Source organism: Sprattus sprattus (genome assembly GCF_963457725.1).
Source record: "Sprattus sprattus genome assembly, chromosome: 16".
Classification (NCBI taxonomy): Eukaryota; Metazoa; Chordata; class Actinopteri; order Clupeiformes; family Clupeidae; genus Sprattus; species Sprattus sprattus.
In genome coordinates, this window is record NC_137914.1 from 12145646 (window position 1) to 12168931 (window position 23286).

The window sequence follows — 23286 nt, forward strand, 5'->3', positions numbered from 1 at the left end:
AATTACAGCTCTAGAATGCATATACACTGTGTAAACAGTTGTATTAATATGATCTAATGAAATTATGTATACAACAACTTGACTGAACAGATGAGATGTGTGATTATTTTGCGAAAGCAGTACTTTTATTGGTAATTTTACTTGGGGCAGCAAGATAGATATATTGCCCAAAGCAGTCATGTGGCCACAATACTGTTCCTTCATATGGCATAACACTTGAACAATCATATGGCAAAGCACTTACACTTATTTAATTAAGTTTTCAAAAATAAATAAATAAACAACAAAAAAAATCATACAATTTTTGTTCAACAACAAGTGGTTTAGTGTCTAAATGCATTCGAGCTCTGTCATTTCCCATATTAGTAAACATTTGAATTATTCCACTTCCATTTTGAAATTTTCTAAATAACAATTGAAATACTTAACTTCAAATAATTAATAAAATTGAAAAATAAACATTTACATTTCTAGTCGTAGCAGTTGGTTATCATAACCATAAAAAAACATTAATATGATAATTAGATTGCACTCAAAGCTATCTGAAATCAAAAAGGCACAGTATCTGGTAGACCAGACCTCTGTGTAGTGCAGTAGTCTGTAGTGTTTGCAGGGCTTTTCTTTGAAAAACGAGAGTTCAGAGAGAACCGTTTCTCAGAAGCTAGCAAGACTTGGAGGAAGGGCGGTCCAGAGTACATTCTTCGCACAGGACACACCTTATTCAAGTCCTCTTCACTCACACATACAAGAACAAGCTTACTGGATCAGGGAGAACTGCCCATTTTGGGCTGAAAGGAAATGCAAATGCACAAAGAAGAAAAGGAAAAGAGTATTAGTTACACAAGTTCAAACAAAGAGGGTGTAGGCTGTGCATCTGGATCGTACAAAAAAAAATGAAAGCTTATATGGACAATAACAATAATGGAGAAGTGTTTTGTGGGACGCTGCAAAAGCAGTGATCAGAGGAAAGCTTATAGCATTTACCTAAAGATATAAAAAGCTGTCGGATTCAGAAGTGAATCGAAAGTAAGGAACCTTATACTCACAAACTATGTGAGGAAGAATTAGAGAAAAAAAGCCAAATTTGCAAAGCAGAGGGGTCATTCCACGCCAAACGGGACAATTTAAGGAAATTTCCCCACTTGACCGTCTCAGATTTGGCAGAAAAAATGTAAGGTTGTTCATACACTTCTTAATAGGTATAGTCCCATATATTAACTGTCTACTTCCAATAGTTTTTTCATAAAAAGATGTTTTAGGGGGGAAGGGGTGCCTGTACTTCAGACGCTTTTTCTGAAGAGCCATTTTCAAATTGCTATTACTAGAAAAGTATTTAAGGTAGCTCCTTCTAGGCTTAAAATCTGATACCATAACTTGAAGATCATGGACCTCCAAGGGTGTGGCTTAGGTATATCATAGTATTCGGGGTGCTTGAATTTGCACGAAAATTGTAGCATCTTTGAAGGCCTGTGGAAAGCTCAATGTTAATGCTATAGACTGATATTATACACAGACCTTCCTATGTATGCACTGTATATTGTATTGAAAAACTATCCTTATGTGATGAAAGGTCTGGAAGATGTTAAAGCTTGAAAATGGATGAAAACCCATTTTGTGCAATTTTTGCATTAACCAACATATGTTTTGGGGAAAGATTAGATATTTGATCTTAACATATAAAAAATGTGTGATGCCGTTCTGCCTCCTTTTCTCAAAATATTTTGGGAAAATATGGGATTTTTGTACACGCCCAGCATTCAATGGCCTATGGAAGCATATTCAAATGGTAGCAAAAGGTAAGTGTATGACACAGAGCTTAAACTGCACAAAATGCTTTATTTGATTAATGTTAAATTGTAAATTGTCACACAATTGGCTTGTAAATCACTCCATGTAAAGTGTGACAATGGCTCCCACTTGACTGTCTCCGATTTGTCTGAAAAAAATCAAGGTTTTTCATACACTTCTTAATAGGTATATTCCCAAATATTAGCCCTCTAATCCCAATAGTTTTGTCACAAAATTATGTTTAATAGGGTGATGGGGTGCCTGTACTTTTAGCAGCGTTTTCTGTAGAGCTATTCTCAAATTGCTATAACTAGAAAAGTATTTAAACCCGCTCCTTCAAACTTTCTAGGCTTAAAATCTGATACCATTACTTGAATAATATGATCATAGTATTTGGGGGGCTTGAATTTGCTTGGAAATTTTACTCTACACTCTTTTGCAGCATCTTTGAAGGCCTGTGAAAAGCTCAATGTTAAAGCTAGAGACTTGATATTATACACAGATTTTATACACAAACACAGTTTAAGCTCTGTGTCATAAACTTAACTTTTGTTACCATTTGAATATGCTCCCATAGGCCATTGAATGCCCGGCGTGTACAAATATCCCATATTTTCCTAAAAATATTTTGAGAAAACAAGGCAGAACGCCATCACAAATTTTTGATTTGTTAAAAACAAATATCCTAGCCTGAAGATGTCATACTCATAATTCTAGTCAGAATATGAGTCTGAGTCTTCTCCATTGAGCTGTGATTATGGGGCGTGTTTCAACGAACCAGGAAACAAAATGCCTCTTCGCTCAATTGGATACCTAGAACTTATCAGAGCCACGTAGTATGACCATCTGATACATTAAAACTTTTACCGGATCCCGGAAGGACGGCAAAAACATCTTTACGATCTACAAATGCCTTGATTGCGTTTTTTTGTTCCTCTTTCAAAGTTAAGGGGCTGTCGAGGTCTTCTAAAAACCGACTCAATGGCAGAATCTACACATATTAGCTCTCCAGCGGCAGCCATGTTTGTTGAACACGAATTTGAACTGAGCGCTCTTTGGTGACGTGGTTGATTACGTTACTGTTCATCATCTGTCGATTATCGTATAAAGCCCGCCCTGGCACTTTGATTGGCTGTACTGTTTTCTCCCCCCAACGGCCGAAGAGCCAGACCGAACTTCCCGTCCAAATTTTTTTGTGACCGGAGTTCGGGCTGGTATCCAGGCTACAAATATCCAATCTTTCCAAAAAAATGAGTTTCATGTTGGTCAATGCTGTCTTTTTTTTTTTATAACATAATAAAAATTGCACAAAATGGGTTTTCTTCCAGTTTCAGATTCTGGTCACTTGCCATTCATTTCAAAAGCTCCATCTCAGCAAGTCTCCAAATAAAGGACCAGTATGTAATAAATGTACTGTACTAAATCATAAAACAAACAAACGTCATCAGAGATTAAGTAACCTTGCAAAACTGAAATACTGGCTTCTCTGACAACAATGCTACAGCCAGTCTATTCTCCATTTCAAATTTCCTTCCAGAGCAGAACGTCCATTCGTGTTTTGGCCAGTGTGATTCCGCCCTTTGCCCTATTTCTCCAGAACCATTTTGACACCCTAAGTTGCCAGATAAGAATGGGAACACAGTGTGCAACCGCCATAGAAATAAGCAAACAACCTAGACCAAGAGAGATAATGTTTGATTCTACCCCACCAAAAAAGCAGAGGCAACCTTCGCATTCACATTCATACTCTGTGGTACGTGTGTGCTGGTTTATCAGGCAGCGTGTTTTGGAAATACAGACGGTGAAGAGATCTCAAGAAGAGCTGGCTAACACGTCATGCTAACACAATGTACTGACATCAGTCACACCCGAGCATCACCTGCACTGGGGAATGACCTCCCCCGTGCAATTACATTATTTTGGCAAATCATATAGCCCTACAATCAATAGATCTCCTGCTTTTTCAGTGTGTAACAGTATGGGGACACATCCTGCAATAGAAAGTCAAATTTGATTTGGTTCATATGAGCTTAAAGGGTGTACCTATCACCCACAGTAAATGCAATTTCACTTACCCGCCATTCCTGCCAGAACAACTGCCAACACCATCCACAGTGAGCCTAAGGAGAGTCATAAATTAATCTTCTTTCAAGGCAGGACTAGCCTTTCATAACAAAGTACAACACATAGACATGTATACCCATGCTGGACTCTTTGAAAAAAAAACTATAATAATAATAATAATTTTTTTAATAAATAACTACTCACTAACCAAGAGTGAGGTCATGACGGGAAATATCAGACTGAGGCTTTAACGTCAAAAGCTGAAGTTTGATATTTCCCGGCATGACCGAATGGTCGAGGTTAGTAGGTTGACACTTACTGTGGGAACGATGAGCTGAGCCTTTTTTGTCATCTTTTGTATAAAGAAGAAACACATGAACACAGGTTAATACTCAAACAGAAAAAGGATTTTCTGCAAGGATCAGATATTAAGCCCCTATGTATTGCACTGAATATGGCCAATATCAGATACTCCAATATGAGAAATATCACATACATTTTATGACAGCCCTACTCAACTTCACAAAACGGTAAGTTCTCTGCTAAACAATCTGGCAAGCAGACACACATTTTGGATGAGTTAAGAGTGAGCATGCATATGAGAGTACAGCCTTTACATGCAATGTGCACCTATCTCCACAAGTCAGCTTTCTCAAATCCCATGACTCTTAGATCTTTATGACGGTACGAATACTGTTGTTAGCTGGGCACAAAAAGCAAGCAAAAGAGATTAAGGTAATTAAACATTTATCATGTAGGTGGATGCCCAATATATATGTATGATGAAGGGTCAAAGTCAAATCAAATGATTCAATTCCTGTTGCCCTCACCATAAAATGCTTCAAGAGAACCAGTAAAAGATTAACCTTGCTCAATGCACTCAAGACAATGAACATGTGACCCAATTTCCGCACAGTCATCATATTATGCAACAGCTCAAAGTACTACAAAGGGTTTAGGATCTTAAAACATGCGTCACAAACTGCTGCCATGTCAAAGGCTTTCCAAATGGTTTTGATGCATTAGTTTATTCCTAAACAAGCAACAAGTCTTGCAATTTGTTAAACATTCCTAGTTTTCTCCAGTTAAGATGTTTCTTTCTAATGTCTATATATGGGGAAAGGCTTAAATTAAATCTCGGCATTCCATAATAATACTGATAATCCCATGTGTACAGCACAAATACTAAGATATTTCCTTAAACTGGAATATAGGACAAAGTATAGTATATACAAAACCAAAATATGATCTTAAGTTGTCACAAATATACATGAATTAGAGTTTTCCCCATTAAAACACTTTTCTACAGCATTTCTTTCTTTTTCTGCTGCACTGACATCTTACCAAACTATGACTACAAAACCAATCTATGCACCGAACCATAAACTTTGTGTACTGTTTCATATTTGACTCACAGTACAATATATAGCTATATGAGACTGCATAGCAAAGTCACAGCCATCACACAAGTAACAACACTGTGAATAACCATGCATGCCACAACACACAGCACATGACATACCAGAACTGCACCATATACTACCACATAATTGTCATAATTCAGTTGATGCACTTGATGACAACTGATAGCACAACTTTTGCAATCATTACAAGCAGCAAATAAAGTCCAAATAAACAGCTAAATAATCAGGGGTGCAAACCCATCAGGGGTGAAAAAGATGTAAAAGATGCCTGTCACACGCCAGCTTCTCTCTTCCTTCAAGTTCCACCTGTTGCTGCACAAGGCCTGGTACTTTAGAAGCTAAGGCAGCACTTGCAGCAAACATGTCTTATAATTGCACATTTGGCAGCCTCCACGTCTAGAAAGATGTCATTGGGCCAGCCCAGTGTCAATATAGAAAATTGACCAATGGGCTGCTGACCCTGCTTTATGGGCCAGTTGTATGGGCATTTTGTTTCAATTAAAAGTTAACTTAAAGTAAAGTTAAGTACTTTGGGCAAACTAGGAAAACACCTGGTATGCCAGAATATCAGTCCACCTCTGGCACACGGTGAGGTGTTCTGCCTACTCACAGATGACTTTGATGAGACTACACAATTTTTTTTCTTTGACAAGTTTGCACCCTTATAAATAAAGCACCTGCTTTGTAAATTGCCAAAGACATTACAGACCTGGTACCCCTCACACGCACCACAACATTCTCAGTTGGATCACTTTGAACCACGGTCTGATGGACATACTCCCAGTCTCTCTCCATATAGACATATACAATATACAATTTAGAATCATAGGGCTGCACTGGCAAAGCAGTGCATAGTGGAGGACAGTACCTTCAGATGTGGTGGTTGCTTTTGCTGACACTCTTGGGGTCGTATTGGCAGAAGATTGAGTCGTTTTGGCAGATTGAGTCACTACAAAAGTATAAAATGCCATGAATGTCTGTCTCCACAGGACTACAGGACACACAAGCGCCATCATGCGTGACTAGTCCAGGAAGGGAAGGACTGGTCATACATGAGGACTATCTTTTGTATCCTGGCACTTGTACTTGAAGACAGAGAATGCAGGTCCTCCCTTGTCCTTGTATGATGTAACCATCATATACAAAAAAAATCAAGTCAAAAATTGGGGCCAATTAATGTTGCCATGTTTGAGCCCATTAGTGACATTTAGACGATGATTTGATTTAAGAACATGTCGGAGTATCAGTGAAATACAGTCTTCACCACTGTTGTAGCTGCCAAATGTGAGGACCTGCCTGATGTGAGGCCGCATGCGCAAACTTTGCGACACTATTGTAGTACAACGAGCCAGGTAATGCTGGTGGTGTAGGCTACAGCATGAAGTGGAATGACAAGCGCATTTGTTTACGTTTGAAATCCACCAAGGTTTATGATGTTAAGCTTCATGTTTATTGAATTATTAGTTAAGCAGTGCATTCATTAGCCTACTAGTAACAGTAATACAACATAGCCCCATATGTTGACACTGAGCCTTATGCTGTAAACCGTTGACAAAATTATAAAACACTACGTTAAATAAACCTACATTATGCGTTAAGAGAAGCCAGATACGTTGATATTAAACCATGTATGAGAATGCACGTCTTGGATAGTTTGCTCCTGAGCCTTCTGCCGTAAACCGTTTGTGTTTGCGCATGCGGACTCACATCAGGCAGCGGCGGACTCTAGACATCCTATTGGCGGACTCACATCAGGCAGGGTCCTCACATTTGGCAGCTACAACTGTCCTCAAATTCGAAACCGGAACCAGGTCACAGTGATAAACAGTTGATTAACATAAGGGGGAATGTCCAGCAGAACTGCTCCAGAGTCCCTCATGCTTATGCTTTCTGAACGAACAGAAGGACTGTACCTTTAGATGGGGTGGTTTCCTTCACTGGTGTCCGTGGAGTGGTTTGGACGGGTACGGCTACAAAAATATATACATGTCATAAATGCCTTTTATCATTGTCCATCACAGCCCTGTCACAGCCTATCCACAGAGCAGAGGCGTCAGACCAGAGCCTCACCCTCAAAACACAGCAGGACAGCAAATTATTCCAGGGGCCAGAGAAAATAAAGAAGTCTGGATTTCACTTTGCTTAAAGTGACCAGGTGATCCAAAGACGATCATCTTAAGACACTCTAACATAAGGCAGGGCTCCACTATATCTAAGGTGCATGTCTGCTCTCTGTTGTAACACGAGTACACATACTCACCTGTCTGTACTTAATGTTCAAGTTGTGGATTAAACTCTGTGTCCACAAGGGAAGGTTATCTATAATCTTTGAATGAAATGTCGTAGCCTGACACATCACCTTATTGTGTCATCCTTACAGCTTAAACTATATCCTAGACTTGTATGCACTTATATAGAGTACAGCAGAGTATGTAGGGTATGTCTCCCTTGTCCCTATATTGGTATAAGCAGGCTTAGGACGTTACACAACAACATTACTACAGCAGACACACACACACTCACACATACACTCCTATTACAAGCTATCTATCCAAGTCAAGCCAAAAATCTTACTAAACTGGAGTAATACGATTGGTCTGGATTTGGGCCAATCAGGCTCATTAAGATGATAATTTGAACTAATTGAATTGTATAGTGAACTGAGAAGGACACAGTGACCACAGGGTAATCACGCACCAAATTAAAAAAAATCTACTAAACAAAAACTAAAACCTTAAACCCCTAGCGTCTTATAGATGTAGGCCCCACCTACCTGATGAATGCAAGATTTAAACAAAGACGGAGGAAAGAGAGGGAAGTGTTTGTTTGAGTCCAAGAGTGTGTTACAACCGACAAGCTGCGGCATGATTCATGCATGGTTAGGTTTTACACACGCAATCAAGCAAACTTGTAAAATTTGTAAAACCAGTTGGACATTCACACTTGGTTTACCTTCACATTTTGGCATGGAAGACCAACCATTCTCCTCACAGACTATTCTGGCTTCACCAGATACCATCTTGAATCCCTCGTTGCATGCGTACGTGAGGGTAGACTTGTAGCCATAGGGACCACTTCCTCCCTGAACACGAACGGCATTTGCTATGTCCGGCCTCTGGCACTCCACCTCTGTGGGAGAGAGACACAGTCTTGTCAGTGGGTAGACCATAGAGATATGGGTGTAGACCAAAATGCTGGGGAACACATAAACCTTATTCAACAACTGACACCTAAAGGGACATGCTAGGGACAAGTCTAGCAATCAAGACTTTCTAGCCATCATGGGTCTGACTGCCTCCCATGTCTGTGGTCACTAGTTCAGACAACGGAACAGCACTGTGCTTAACACCACACAAGTGCATCAGCTTCCGTAAACCTACACTGAGTTTAGAGGGGTGAGTTGACCAGATCCAAATATGACCAGGCATGGCTAAACCAGCCACAAGTCTCCCCGGAGACATTTTGAGTTATTCGCAGATTCTGAAAGTGTAGGTTTAAGGCTATCCAATGATGTCTCACTCATGTAGATCTGATAATATTTGTATAAGTTGTGATCATTTGAATGTATACCCCTCAGAAAAGCCTTTGCTGAGAAAAAGGACCTCAAGTGTTGAGTGTCTCATGTGAAGCAGTTGTTTTTGTTTGTAATAAATAATCGAATGTGATAATGAAGTACGGTAGCCTACGCAGAGTCTTAACTGAAGCTCAACTCAACTATACAGCTAGCTTGCCGCTAACACTAACTGAAAACACATTGGAACACATAGTGGCTAGGTAGCTAGCTGCTAATAAGAAACATATAAGTAACACATCAGCAGTAATGAATCAAGTGTACTGATATTAAATGTACTACTGAATGTACTACTAACATGCCATTCTCAAATTAAAGCCAGTGACATGATGGTTAACGATTAACGAGTTAACAATGGATACCGACAGTTAGCAAACCTAGCTAGGTAGCATTACCATTGGATTTGAATGGCAGTTATGCTAGCTCTGGCTATCCAGACAAAGGAGCCTTGTTTCTGGACACGTTTCACTTGACGAGCAGGGGCAATACAGTCATCTGAAAGTTTAAAATGATACTAAACGAAGGGAAATCTACTGTATGGAGATATTTCTTCTAAGTAGACAATGCAGATTGTAATTAGGCTGGTGGATATGTCCAATGTAAGAAGTGTTAAGTTTTAATGATATAAGATGCAACTCTGATGATGCAACGCTCGTTCTCCACAACAACATGGATAAACCTCGCTGGTTGGATGTAGATAGTTTTCAGAACGAACGTCTGCGTGCAAAAAGATCTTCAATGGTAAGACTTGTCTGTTGAGCCTCTGTTGGTGTCTCATAAAACGTGAGTTTTATTAAAGCATAGCGTGTGCAGCTATTTCATTCCGTTTGTTAACCTTTCCTGCTGTCTGTCTCTGAACGTAGAGATTGCAGGGGAGTAAAATGCTCCGCTGCCGAAGTAGATTAATGTTTTTAACTTCGGATAAGAGTAGTGGAGTATGATGCTGTATAAGTAGCCATGTGTATCGCTTGTAATGTGCAGCTGAATAAAAAAATAACAAACGCGATTCAGCAGTTCATATGGAAATTAGGTAACAGCCCCCCAAGCGCGACGAGAGCGAAGCTGAATTTAACCAAACTGTACCAACTTCAACGACAAAATGTATACTTTTAAGGTAACCAATACTGTTATCTAAAACAATAGGGCCTATTAAGGTAACCAATACTGTTATCTAAAACAATAGGGCCTAATTATATGACAGTGGTATTAGTTACAGTTGAGACACCCGAAATAACTTGCATGCGCAGCAATCCTGAGACGTGATTTTTAGTTTGCACATGAATACTAACGTCTTCTTTGATCCCAGGAAATTTGAGCACATAACCCATCTCCCTTACGGAGATATTGGCGAAAGTTGTTTAACCTAGGCTACTTCATTGCAAACGTCTAGTTTTTCAAACGTGTCTAGTTTTTGAGCAGTAGTGAATAGAGTCTCAGTCTACTACACCATACATAGCATATCATGTTTGTAGAAAATGATTAAGGTGCAACAAATGCCAATAAGCATATTTAAACTAGAAAATGCATTTCCTGAAGGAAATACCAGTGCATGAAATGCAAAAGTTAAGAAAGGAAGAAGAAAAGAAAGAAGAGTGAAAGAAGGAAATAAGAAAGGAAAGAAGAGTGGAAGAAGGAAAGGAGAAAGGAAAGAAGAGTGAAGAAAGGAGAGAAGAGAGGATGAAGGAAAGAAGAGTGAAAGAAGGAAAGAAGAAAAGAAAGAGTGAAGAAAGGAAAGAAGAGTGAAAGAAGGAGATAATAGTTGAAGGAAAGAAGAAAGGAAAGAAGAGTGAAAGAAGGAAAGAAGAAAGGAGAGTGAAGAAAGGAAAGAAAAGTGAAAGAAGGAAAGAAGAGTGGAAGAAGGAAAGAAGAGTGGAAGAGAAAAAGAGTGAAAATATTGAAAAAAGGAGATCAAAATGGAGTGAAGAAGAGAGATTGAGTGTGAGAGAAAGTAGACTGAGAGGGATAGAGAAAAAGATGGAGATGGAGAGAAAAAAAAGTAGAGAATGGAAGGTGTCTTAATGTTCCTAGTTACAGTTAAATTGAGAGGGACAGAGAAGAGGTTCCTTTGATTTGGCGCAGCTGTCAGTGAAGCACAGGTGCAAGCCAGTTTAAAGACCCTATTATGATGTCATAATGGCCCAATGTAAGTCAATGGGAAAATTTAGATTCGTTTTTATTTAATATCTTAAAAAGTATAAAGTTTAGAAAAGTGAAAAATACATAGCATAAGTGTCCTTTACAAGACCTACGCGACAAAGTTTGAATGAAGTTTCTACGTTAAGCGGTTCGGGCTGAATTAATCGCAGAAAAAGGTAACAAGAATAAGAAGAAGAAGAAGAAGACACCTAGGAATAACAATACAGGGCATTTCATGCACTGTAATTAAATGATTCACATTGCAAGCAAAATGGTGCGGCTGGAGCACAGGGAGGGACAACGGTGACGCAATTTGGATGTAGCGACAAACATTTATGTGCTGTAACAAACAGTGTTAACCAGTATGTGAGTAACGTGGCTTTTATTAAAACATAGCGTGTGTAATGTGTAGCTATTTCATTCCGTTTATTAACCTTTCCGGCTGTCTGTATTACTAGCCAGCAGCAGACGTAAAGGAAAGGGAGCATTTTACTCCCCGGCAATCTCTCTACAAACTTCCATATAGACGCGGGATCAGCAGAGGAAAATCTACTTTCCTTTTGGGAGAAACCAGGCCAGTCGTTCCCACGACTACAGCACCTTGCAAAACGAATTATATGCGTTCCAGCAACAGGTGCTGCGAGTGAGCGCTCCTTCAGTGCAGCAGGGCGCGTTATAGAAGCCAGGCGCTCTCGCCTGAATCCTGACACTGTAGATACTATTTTATTCCTGCATAGTGCTAAGACAAATTCTAAATAGAACGAAGGTTAGGCATATCAGCAGAGGTATATTTTGGTTACATTAGGATGGCTACGTTTATAGCTTGCGTTTTGGGCGCACCACAATGCCAAGAAGTTTGTCGCGACTGTAATGGCATATTTCATTGTGGGGGTGATTGATAGCTTAAGGCTTACTAGACACGGTGTTTTCCGATGTTTTACTGAGTCCTCTCTGTCTCTATCACACTCACACACACACACACACACACACACTAACGGAAGCAAAAAAGGTTTAAATTAAGTGACATCCTTCAAATGTCGCGTCTCCCGCAAACCTGCAAGCTATGAGTCAGCTGTCAGTATTGGAAGAAGCCTTAACATCTCGAAGATGAAACTTCCTGGGTTATTTTGTTTCGTAAGGCTATTAGTTATATTTTAAAACAGCCAGTCACATGGTAGCCTACCACTCATGGAATAAGGAATTTCAAAGAGATGATGGAGTGAACTTTCTAGCCTCTAACTTTCTAGCCTCCTGTCACCGTCTCCCCCCAGTCACGCACGGCCTCCCCCATGACACATCGGCCTGATTTGACACGCCCTTTTCTAAGCCGAACGAACGTGGTAAACCACCTCTCTCGAAAGCTTCAGACGATCGGCGGAAAAACTAACGGTTTACATCTAGACCCCTTATACATGAGGCAATTGTAACACGTTCGCGAGTTTCTATCGTGGTAGAAGCGATGTAACAGCTTTACATTGACACATGTATAAGGGGCTACTGAGTGGCTTCTTCATGACTTCAACTTGCACATTCTGCAAAAAAACGAAAATCACTAATTTTGAAAAAAAAACCTTCAATTGTGTTTTACTCAAAATCGTCTCGGCCGACATGTTCCCCCTTTTCGCGTGCCGGGTCACAAATGTTTACTTTACCCCAAGAGCACAAACAATCACACACACAACTCTGACCAGAGAATGATGGAAAATTCAGTACCCTACTTTCCATGTATCATGAGAAAGATAATATGGAGTACAAGGACCCAGCAGACCAAAGGATATAGCTAGCTATAAAGCTAGTGACAAACATACTTTTGCATCTGGGAGCTTCAGTCCAGTCCCCATTCTTGCAAATTGATTCACTTTTTCCAAATAAGGTGTAGTCGTCATTACAGACGTAGCGCACCGCATCGCCATTGTCATACGGTTCCTCTGGGGTTGACTCAAACCGGCCGTTCTCGATTGATGGAGGAGGGCCACATTTCACCGCTAAAGAGAGAGACAAAGCAGTTCAGGGGAGAGGAGAAAAGGCTTACAGTTAAATTTGCCACATTTGGGGCAGAGGGATTGGAGTGCAGCTTAGAGAAAAAGGGTCTCATACCTTCACAACGGGGCTCTTGACCATCCCAGGTCCCATCTGCCAAGCATGATCTTTGGGCATTTCCAAACAACTGATACCTATAGAGCAAGGCACACACACACACACAAGCACATGCACAGATGATATAATACAAAAGCACCTTGAAGGACCAAATACACAGCCTTAGACTTACACACTGATGTTATGAGTGCATACACAACACAATGCAAAGTAAACATACCGATAGAGATGCTCCGATCAGGTTTTTTGGTGCCGATCACCGATCACTGAAATCAGTATCTGCCGATCCGATAATACCGATCACCGATCACGATGTCGATTGAAGCATTCTATTTATTGTGTAGTATTATTCATTAAATGAATTATTCTTAACAACATTGGTATTGTATTTTAAGTATTTAAATAACAAGACGAGAGAGTATCATGAATTGACAACCATCAACTCTATTGCAGGGAACGTGGAACATTCCAGTGTAGAAGATCTCACTTGAAAATAATAATATGTGAAAATAATAATAAATAATAAATATTAATAATAATAAAAATATAAATCTTTAAATGAAAATTACAACTATAGAAGCACTTATGCAACACTCCACTCTCTAGACGCTCTTGGAACTTAAAAGTAGCTTTCCCGGGAATAGAGTAGAGAATTCAAACCTTACTTCTGATTAAGCAGCATCACTGGCAGATTTGCCTTGATAAATATAAGCATCTCAGCATTTTTAGGAGTCAACCTGCCATTCATTTTTTTATTTTCAAATCCGAACCGGGCCCGACATAATCAATTTCTCAACTGTTCATAGTACTAATGCCACATTGACGTACGTTTTTTAGGAATATCCTGGCTTTATTAAACTGGGGCATCAACAGTTAAATGCTCTCTCTCACAAACAAGCGCTGTTAAACGCACAAGCGTACACAATAAGGCCAATAAGCATATTTCAATTAAATGATTCACATTGCAAGAACGTTTAGTAAAATGGTGCGGCTCCTTTCAGACGAGCACGTACAAGGAGGGACAACGTTGACGCATAGTTTGGATGTAGCGACAAACATTTATGTGCTGTAACAGTGTTAACCAGTATGTGAGTAACGTGAGTTTTATTAAAGCATAGCGTGTGTAACTATTTCATCCCGTTTGTTAACCTTATCTGCTGTCTGTATTTACTAACCAGCAGCAGACGTAAAGGAAAGTGAATTAACCCCGAAGTTAAAAACATGTAATCCACTTCGTCCGTGGCGCATTTTACATCCCTGCAATCTCCAACTACGTTCAGAGACAGGCAGCAGGAAATGTTAACAAACAGAATGAAATAGCTACACATTACACACGCTATGCTTTAATAAAACTCACGTTTTATGCTACACCAACGGAGGCACAACAGACAAGTCTTACCATTGAAGATCTTTAAGCACGCCACCGTTCGTTCTGAAACTATCTACATCCAACCATCGGGGTTTAATCCATGTTGTTGTGGAGAACGAGAGTTGCATCAATAATATTTCATTAAAACTTCACACTTCTTACATTGGACATATCCAACAGCCTAATTAGAATCTGCATCGTCTTCTTAGCAGAAATATCTCCATACAGTAGATTTCCCTTCGTTTAGTATCATTTTAAACTCTCCAGGTGACAGTTTCTCTTTAACTTTCTCCGTGATGCCATTTAATCTACCTCCACAGGGAACTGCTTTGGAGCAGGCGTTGCAAATTGCAAATGTATTATCTTTCTCCGACACCCTGAAGAATTGCCAGACCGGCAAAGCCATTTTGTCTCAGTAGTTTGACCCAGAGCCATAGAAAACGGGGGCCAATGAAATTTAATAACACGGCGATACAGCCAATCACATGCTTCTTTTTTTTTAAGAATCATTTTCTACCAGTAGCGGCCTGAAATGCCTGTCTCTAACGTTTTATTGAAACGTCTCTGATAGTAGTTCTCGCAGATTTTAAGTAATCTGATCGGTCATGTTTGATCGGCCGTTTTGAGAACCCCGATCGATACCGATAAGGGGAATATCTGCCAATTACGATCGGCGCCGATCAGATCGGAGCATCCCTACATACCGATGTAGAAAAATATGAAGGTTAAGCATGGAGTATGTATACACACACACACAGTACATCTGAACAACTTATTATGGAGAAAACTCGGTGTGGGGAACAATCATGTCTGTGCCTTCCTACCCCCCACTTCCTTCCTCCGGCATCCAAATACTAACATCAAAATGAAAGATCGGAAGAGAGACAATCTATAAGCTACAAACCAGCAAGGGCATGAACATTCACACAGACCAGCACACAGCCGCCAACTCGTCATCCCAGACATAGCAAGCTTGAAAATGAGAGGACCATACTCACCCCTCATTGCAAATGGCTGTGATAGTAGAACCAAAGTCAATTCCTCCTGTCATGTCGTATCTGCCATTAAGCACATCCCCAGGGTTACCACAGGATTTTTCTGGAAAACATCCATCGACACACAAGCATGAGGACATTAGAACTAGAACTTCCTGATTTTCCTACATTCTTTTTCACTATACATTCTTATTCATTATTACTTTTTCACTTTGAAACTCAGAAATCAGATTTTTTTGGGTTACTTCTGGGTTATGACAAACAGCACTAGACTCTGTGTTACCACTGTGTAACAACTAACCTTGTAATCAAGGGCAATTTATAGAGAACATGTCAAACTTCAGAGTAAAGTAAATACAGTCAAGGCTGTGCGTTCCTGATCAAGTTTACAGGCATTTTCACTAAGTTCATATCAAACGTATTACTCATTCTGAATTGATAAAACATGTAGTCACTTTTCTGTGACATGTAAGAGGGTGTACGTGAGTAACATATGGGTGTGCCAGAATGCTGTGTCCGAGTGGGCGGATGAGTGCGTTTTCTCGCTTGCTGTCATTTCAAGTGTCTGGTGGTTTTCCCTCTTAGGTTTTAGTTAATGCATCATTCTGTTAGCGATGTCAGTATCAGTTATGGTTTATGCCCCAGTATAATATTCCCCATGTGACGTGTCAGTATCAGTTTTGAATTACCTGTGCTCAATAAACAGCAAGAATGCCAAAGAGGAAGCTGACTTCCTACTTTACAAGTTAATAACCGCATTTTAAGCCTAGCGACATCGTCCACTCAATTTGTTAATGCCATTTCAAACATGGAGATGTGAAGTTACTTTTGCACGTGAAGTCCTGTGGATTTGGTTTCCACTTGCCGCCCAGACACGTTACTACTGCCGTCCCTGATGCAGGCACATACCCTGGGTCACATTTGAGCTTGTGAGTAGAATCTTCTAGAAACGTTGTGCCAACCAATACAACGTTATCACTAAGGACTGGCTTTGAACATTGTCCTGTAGCAAGAGGAGAGAAGAATTGAAAACAGAATCTTGAATTATTTATTTATTTTTTTTACATATTTTTATTACACCTCACATTCCTGTTAAAACAGAAAACCAGTCCAGCTGTCATTAATAGATATTCAAATAAATCAATGAATAAAATACAAATACAATTTTAGACATTTTTGGACTAGCCCAGACCCTGTGTAGAGCATGGCTACCTGGATAACAAAGACAGTTGCCATCACAGTCCCATTTATGACATTAATAGATAGTTGTTCAAGCACAAACTACACGTGGGAAAAGATTTCATAGAAAGTTCAGACAACTCTGGTCTTTTAAAGCTGCTAGAATAGTAATGTAAGCCTTAGTGGTCGACAAATACATCTATCAGGAATCATTTGCTTTGGAGGGACACAGTATTTCGTGTCAATGATGAATAGTCAAATGTGTCACAACAACAACCTATACATTCAGTTATATTCGTTAGCTTTGTTTCTTGAGTTAAAATAAAAGGTTTACAGTTTCATCGATTTTGAATGTTAAGGTAAGAGAAATAAGTGCGAGTCATTTCAAAATAGCGTTACGATCTTTCGAAGTCCAAGAGAAACTGCTGTCTGTTTAACACCATCATAATAAAACAAAAATATAAAAACGTTTTTCAAACACCGATGATAAAGATAATACTACGCGTAACATACATTACAGATATTCTATGTATCCATAAGTCACATAGCACAATAGCCACCTACGCAATTAATGTTCCTGAATACGTCAAGTAGAACATCTCACCGTGTATTTCCAGGGACCAAACGCACAAAATCCACACACATCCCCAGATCTTGGCGCTTAGCGCTGTACTCATGTCCTTACTTCTCCACAGATGCTTGGCGAAATTCAAAACTGGAGGTCAATAACGCAGTTCTCCAACACGGTCCACTGCCTGTCCTTTGCTCTCTTGGGTCTGAAGAAGAGACATGTGACGTTAAGAACCTTGCGTTTTCGTACGTGACGTTTTCTAGAGAGGCGTGAGCATATGGCTAGATGCATAGACATGTCTATGGCTAGATGTCTCCCCCGCGTTGACTGCCGACGGACTGGAGTCGCACGTCCGCACATGGCGTTCATCTCGCCACAGGTCAGCTCATAGACATGTATAGATAGACACCGCCTCCACTGCTTCAGCCCGTTGCCTCGGCGAAACGCGTCGCCGCCATTTTGGGAAAGGAGCTCTCTGCCGTCAGAGGTCTGTCAGACGTGTCAAACAAGCGCAAGTTGCCAGGAGCTGCGGTTTTTCTGGATAAAAATCACGATAACCTTTTACATTTCGCAACCAATTTCATGGAGTATTCAAAGGTTTATGCTCTACGTGAAGTGTGTGAAAAAGATTTGCCTCTACGTTACTTTGAATCTCGCTAGTCAAATCGCCAGTCATACATGTGCATGGGTCTATGATAAACGCTCACTTTTCTTTCAAAACTCGTGCATTTTGAAAATACTGAGAAGATCTATAAACTATCGAAATAGTGCTTCTTTAGTTACTAGTATTGACCATCATTAAGAGAAAGAGCATACATCAAATAGTGAGAAACTGGCAGTCAGTGTGTTTTTCATAGTTTAATTCCTTTTCAAGTATGTGCATTAAGAAACCTTGAACAGTGCAATTGGCAATACACAGTTATTTCACAATTATATATTGTGTCAATTGCACTGCATAGATCTGAAAATGTTAAGAGCATGATTGTATATTATGTCAAATTGTACAAATGTACATATATATACAGTACTGTGCAAAAGTTTTAGGCAGGTGTGAAAAAATGCTATGAACTAAGAATGCTTTGAAAAATGTAAACAATAAATGTTTATTTTTTATCCATTTACATGGTAAGACTGAGCACAGCAACAAGACACAACGTAGTTATACTGCATCAGCAGGGTCTCTCCCAGACAAAGATTTCAAAGCAGACAGGGGTTTCAAAATGTGCAGTTCCAGCTCTTTTGAAGAAGACGTTGAGGATCGTAGACGCAGTGTTCAGCCAAGGAAACTTAATGCAGCTGATGAAAAACACATCAAGCTTATTTACCTTCGAAACCGGAAGATTTCAAGCAGTGGCATCAGCTCAGAACTGGCAGAAACCAGTGGCACCCAGGTACAGACATTTACTGTCCGGGGAAGTCTGGCCAGAAGTGGTCTTCATGGAAGAGTTGCAGCCAAAAAGCTCTACCCCGACAAGGAAACAAGGCCAAGTGACTGAACTAAGCACGTAAACATAGAAACTATAGGGTGCAGAAACATGGCAGAAGGTGCTCTGGACTGATGAGTCAAAATTAGAAATATTTGGCTGTAGAAGAAGGCAGTTTGTTCGCTGGAGGCTGGAGAGAGGTACAATAATGAGAGTCTGCAGGCAACAGTGAAGCATGGTAAAGGTTCCTTTCCAGTTTGGGGCTGCATTTCTGCAAGTGGAGTTGGAGATTTGGTCAGGATGAATGGTGTCCTCAATGCTGAGAAATACAGGCAGATACTAATCCATCATGCAATACCATCAGGGAGGCGTATGATTGGCACCAAATGTATTCTGCAGCAGGAACATAACCCCAAACATACAGCCAATGTCATTAACAACTATCTTCAGCTTAAAGAAGAACAGAAAGTCCTGCAAGTGATATATCATATATATAAAATATATCAAGTGATATATCATATGTTATTCCATTGCACATTATACTGAGTCATTATATTATATTGTATTATACATATGCTATGTTATTTATATTACAGTTCAACTATTGAGATGTGTAGGCTATGTATATATTGAGATGTGTATATTTTTACTGCTATAGAAATATATAGATTTTTTTTGTAGCCTAATGTTGATTTGTGAAATAACTGTGTATTGCCAATTGCACAGTTCAAGGTTTCTTAATGCACATACTTGAAAAGGAACTATTAAACTATGAAAAACACACTGACTGCCAGTTTCTCACTATTTGATGTATGCTCTTTCTCTTAATGATGGTCAATACGTAGTAACTAAAGAAGCACTATTTCGATAGTTTATAGATCTTCTCAGTATTTTCAAAATGCACGAGCGTTTATTATAGACCCATGCACATGTATTAAACTAGCGAGATTCAAAGTAACGTAGAGGCAAATCTTTTTCACACACTTCACGTAGAGCATAAAACCTTGAATACTCCATGAAATTGGTTGCGAAATGTAAAAGGTTATCGTGATTTTTATCCAGATAAACCGCAGCTCCTGGCAACTTGCGCTAGTTTGACACGTCTGACAGACCTCTGACGGCAGAGAGCACCTTTCCCAAAATGGCGGCGACGCGTTTCACCGAGAAGCAGTGGAGGCGGGGTCTACCTATACATGTCTATGGGTCAGCTCGTTCACCCTTAACTTTGTGTTGGTAGTGGCTATATAAGGCCTTTATATCGATGGGGAGTAGTGTGTACGTTTTAATTAACCATAACTTGCTTGGAAAAAAAATATCCAAAAAGCATCCAGAATTATAACCACGTTAATAACATTTGGAAGAAACGAGACCATTTGTAAATTCGTCAAGATTTCAGCGAGATAAGAACACTAGTGTTTGTGCAGATCACTGACCTTACCTCAGGTAGACTACCACAGATCCCGCCAGAAAGCTTACCTGTGGCAAGATGGCCGCCTGTGAGGACGTTCTAGACTCCGCCGTAAGATCAAGCCTTTAAATATCTATGGGTGTGAGTAACAAAAGTAGTGTGACTAAGATGGGGAGGACTGTAGCTTGAAAAAGTTTACAAGATTAAGTATGTCTGGGTGAACATTAACATCAACATTACATCAACACGGATTGCTGTTTATATTCTTAGTCAGGGCAAATAGAGCACTTTAGATCTTAATTTAAGTCAGTAGAATATTGCTAGCATTGTGGTGTGCAAATCTGTAGGCCTACAATGGTTCAAAATTTGAATTTTCTCCAGTAAATTAGTATTTTTCCTTAATCGAAACCCGTACAGCGTTAGTGGACGCCACAGGCAAAATGTACTTTTGTAAAAGAAACAATATTGTGGCATTCAGTCTACAAAACACTTATTTGTAGTTTGTAAGATCAATTTTTGAGAGGGTCTCTTTTCTTAATCACGTGAATTCGGCTGTGTCGTAGTGTATTTCGGCAACCTTTTCATATTGTGGTGGAAGTATTTCTCATATTTTATAAGTTTCTGTATACAAGTGCAACCTTTTATAAAATACAATCATGGCTGAACAAAAGAAGACGACGTATTCTAGGAAAGACATTTTCAAAGAGTTATACTAAGCAATACAATTCTGTATGACCCATATAGCAAATGTTGTCTTGAGGTTTGCCATCTGGTAATACATTAACACAGCCTGTAAAACTGTTTTATTATGTAGGCCCACTAGCGAGGACTAACACTGGGAGACATTACATAAAATCATATCAATATGCATTAGTTGCTATTAAACATAAAACTCATTCAGTGATACAATCTAATCATATGAAGTTCCAGGACTAAGAACTTGTCAAGATAATATCATTTTACAATCTAAAATATGTTAAATTGAGCGAAGTAAGAAGAAAGCTCGATTCGAAGGAATACCGTCACGTGGTGGAAAGTACTGCTACGACGCCTTGAACAGTGGCAGGCCAGCACCGGTGCTCGTGACAGTTTGTTGCCATAGGGATGACAACAAATGCGGTCTGTTCCAACTTTAGTCTCTTGCGATACGTATTTTCGTTTAGCTCAATCTTTTGAAGGAAACATACCTTGATTCGATGGAAATTTTGCGTTAACCATTCGTATTTGTGTTAAAAAAAATATATCGCTCGAGTCAACAGTCTTCATATAACGATTTTGTAGATGTTTAAAACACATTCCCAATCCCATGTGCGCACAATATCGGTACAGTGAGCAGAGCTTCCCGTGTCGCTACATAATGCGCAAGCGTATCACGGTGGTCAATGTAAACAACAATGGCGGCCTCCATGTTGGCAAGCAGGAGGCCAAATTATGACACATTTTTGCTCATTTCTAGAGTTACCGCAAATATTCTATTCATTCAATAATATTTACAAGTTGACCCTAAATTCTTATGAATTAGTCATCATATTCGTATCGCCGTATTTCCACCACATTTTCGTATTAGTACGGATCAATTCGTACGATTTGGCATCGCTGTTAAGTACTCGAACTTTTGAGCTAAATTTCAGACACCATACTGATGGAAACACCAAACATAAAAACTTTGACCGGTCGTAGATTTTTAAAACATATTTTCTCAGGTATTTGAATGCGAGTCATGTCGTAAACACTGTTTAGGATCTAACCATGAAATCCTGTGTTCTCACGACAAGCACATACCCGCAACGGCACCAGTGTTTGACGTAGAACAACAACGATATGTCATATGAAGCGTTAATGAATAGTGCTGCGAACAAAAGCCAAACTGGAGGCGACTATTTAGTGTACTATACTATTTAGTATCTAGTTAGAGATAGGAATACCTGCGATACGTTTTTACTACAGGCTACTTATTTTTGGTGCGAAATGCAGTGCAGCGGATCTTAACCGACGTTTGGATGTCACTGAGAATGGATTGATGAATATGGTAACAATACAGTAAAAATGCAGTTGCCAAAGGCTCAAAACACTGGCTAATTTGGCAAACCAACTAATGACTGGTTGACGATATCACCTTTGAGCTAGCTAGCGTTAACAGGTTTAATAGCGCAACGTTAGTTATGTAGAAACACAGTTATATTAGTGTTTATCACAACAGCTGAAACGGTAGTTCATCAAGCTAATGTTATTTCTCCAATTTAAAGTCTTACCCTTCACTTTCTGAGCCGAGCAAACTGAATGTTCTTTTTTACTTCTTCTTTTTTAATTTATTTTTATGGCAGTTGGCAAGTAACTCATGTGCATTACCGCCACCTTCTGAGCTGGAGTATGGAGCTGAACACACAAAATCCTTAAAAAAAATAAACGTGTTTTTTTCAGGAAATGAAAAATAAAATAAAAACAAATATCTCCAGAGTTTCTTTGTACTATGTTTGATAACTTCAGTAAACCGTATTCGTGTTGCAGGAGACAACAGTATCTGTCTCTGCCAATGATACATTGGACACTGTTCTACATGATTTATGGTCTCTTGACTACATCTTCAGACAGAGTCCATCAGCATGTTTATTAATTATTGCGTACGTGAGTCCAACATCTCCTAATCTAATTTTAGATATGTTTTCCTCCTGACTGTTCCTAACAGTACTTTACTACCTAACTGCTACCCCCAACTCTTCTTTGAATTTCGTATAAATTCCTTCCTGTGTTTTCATGGTCCCACATGTATTGCCATATCTCTGACCTTGTTCTTGATGATACTTCTAACTTCAACTAACTGCTTGACTGTGTTTTGTGTCCCCCCCCCCCCCCCCCCAAGAAGGTCAAGTTAATTGTGTTCTATTTCATTTTCTATAAAGCACCAGATCACAACGGAAGTCATTTAAGGTTACCTTTCCTATATAACAGGTCTATAGCTTTTTCTTTTATTAAACAACATAAAGAGCCTTATGTTATTTATCTTATTTACACGTGGTTTAAAAATCAGTGCCCAGCTTTGGACAATTTTAGGCTTTAAAGGCACCCAGTGCAACTTTCGAGGCTTAAAAATAAACATTCAATTTCTAGTCTTTTTTACACGTAGTAAGTTTCAATAACTCCATACCATTACATACCGACATTCAAGCAGCAAAGATGAGACGTCGTTGTGTGGTGAGAACTGATAGAAAATCGATAACAACAACAATCACCGGCATTTTCTTTATTTTTTGTAACCTACA

General features: G+C 39.4%; 1 protein-coding gene across 6 annotated transcripts; it reads right to left on the reverse strand.

Moving 5' to 3' along the window:
- Positions 1-147: 147 nt before the first annotated feature.
- rca2.1 (regulator of complement activation group 2 gene 1) lies at positions 148-22320 on the reverse strand. Of its 6 annotated transcripts, XM_080854660.1 has the most exons (13): positions 22279-22320; positions 20095-20159; positions 17228-17399; positions 16271-16447; positions 15448-15547; positions 13081-13157; positions 12792-12968; positions 8229-8405; positions 7190-7246; positions 6145-6225; positions 4172-4204; positions 3864-3908; positions 148-788 (listed from the first exon to the last, which is right to left on the reverse strand). In XM_080854660.1, exons 3-13 carry the CDS (start codon positions 17298-17300, stop codon positions 757-759), a joined length of 1029 nt encoding a protein of 342 aa, XP_080710786.1. In that variant the 5' UTR covers positions 17301-17399; positions 20095-20159; positions 22279-22320; the 3' UTR covers positions 148-756. The 6 variants fall into 6 exon arrangements, with proteins under 6 accessions (XP_080710786.1, XP_080710789.1, XP_080710787.1 ...); XM_080854663.1 differs by lacking the exon at positions 6145-6225; XM_080854661.1 differs by lacking the exon at positions 20095-20159 and having other exon boundaries at positions 22279-22318.
- Positions 22321-23286: the final 966 nt, after the last annotated feature.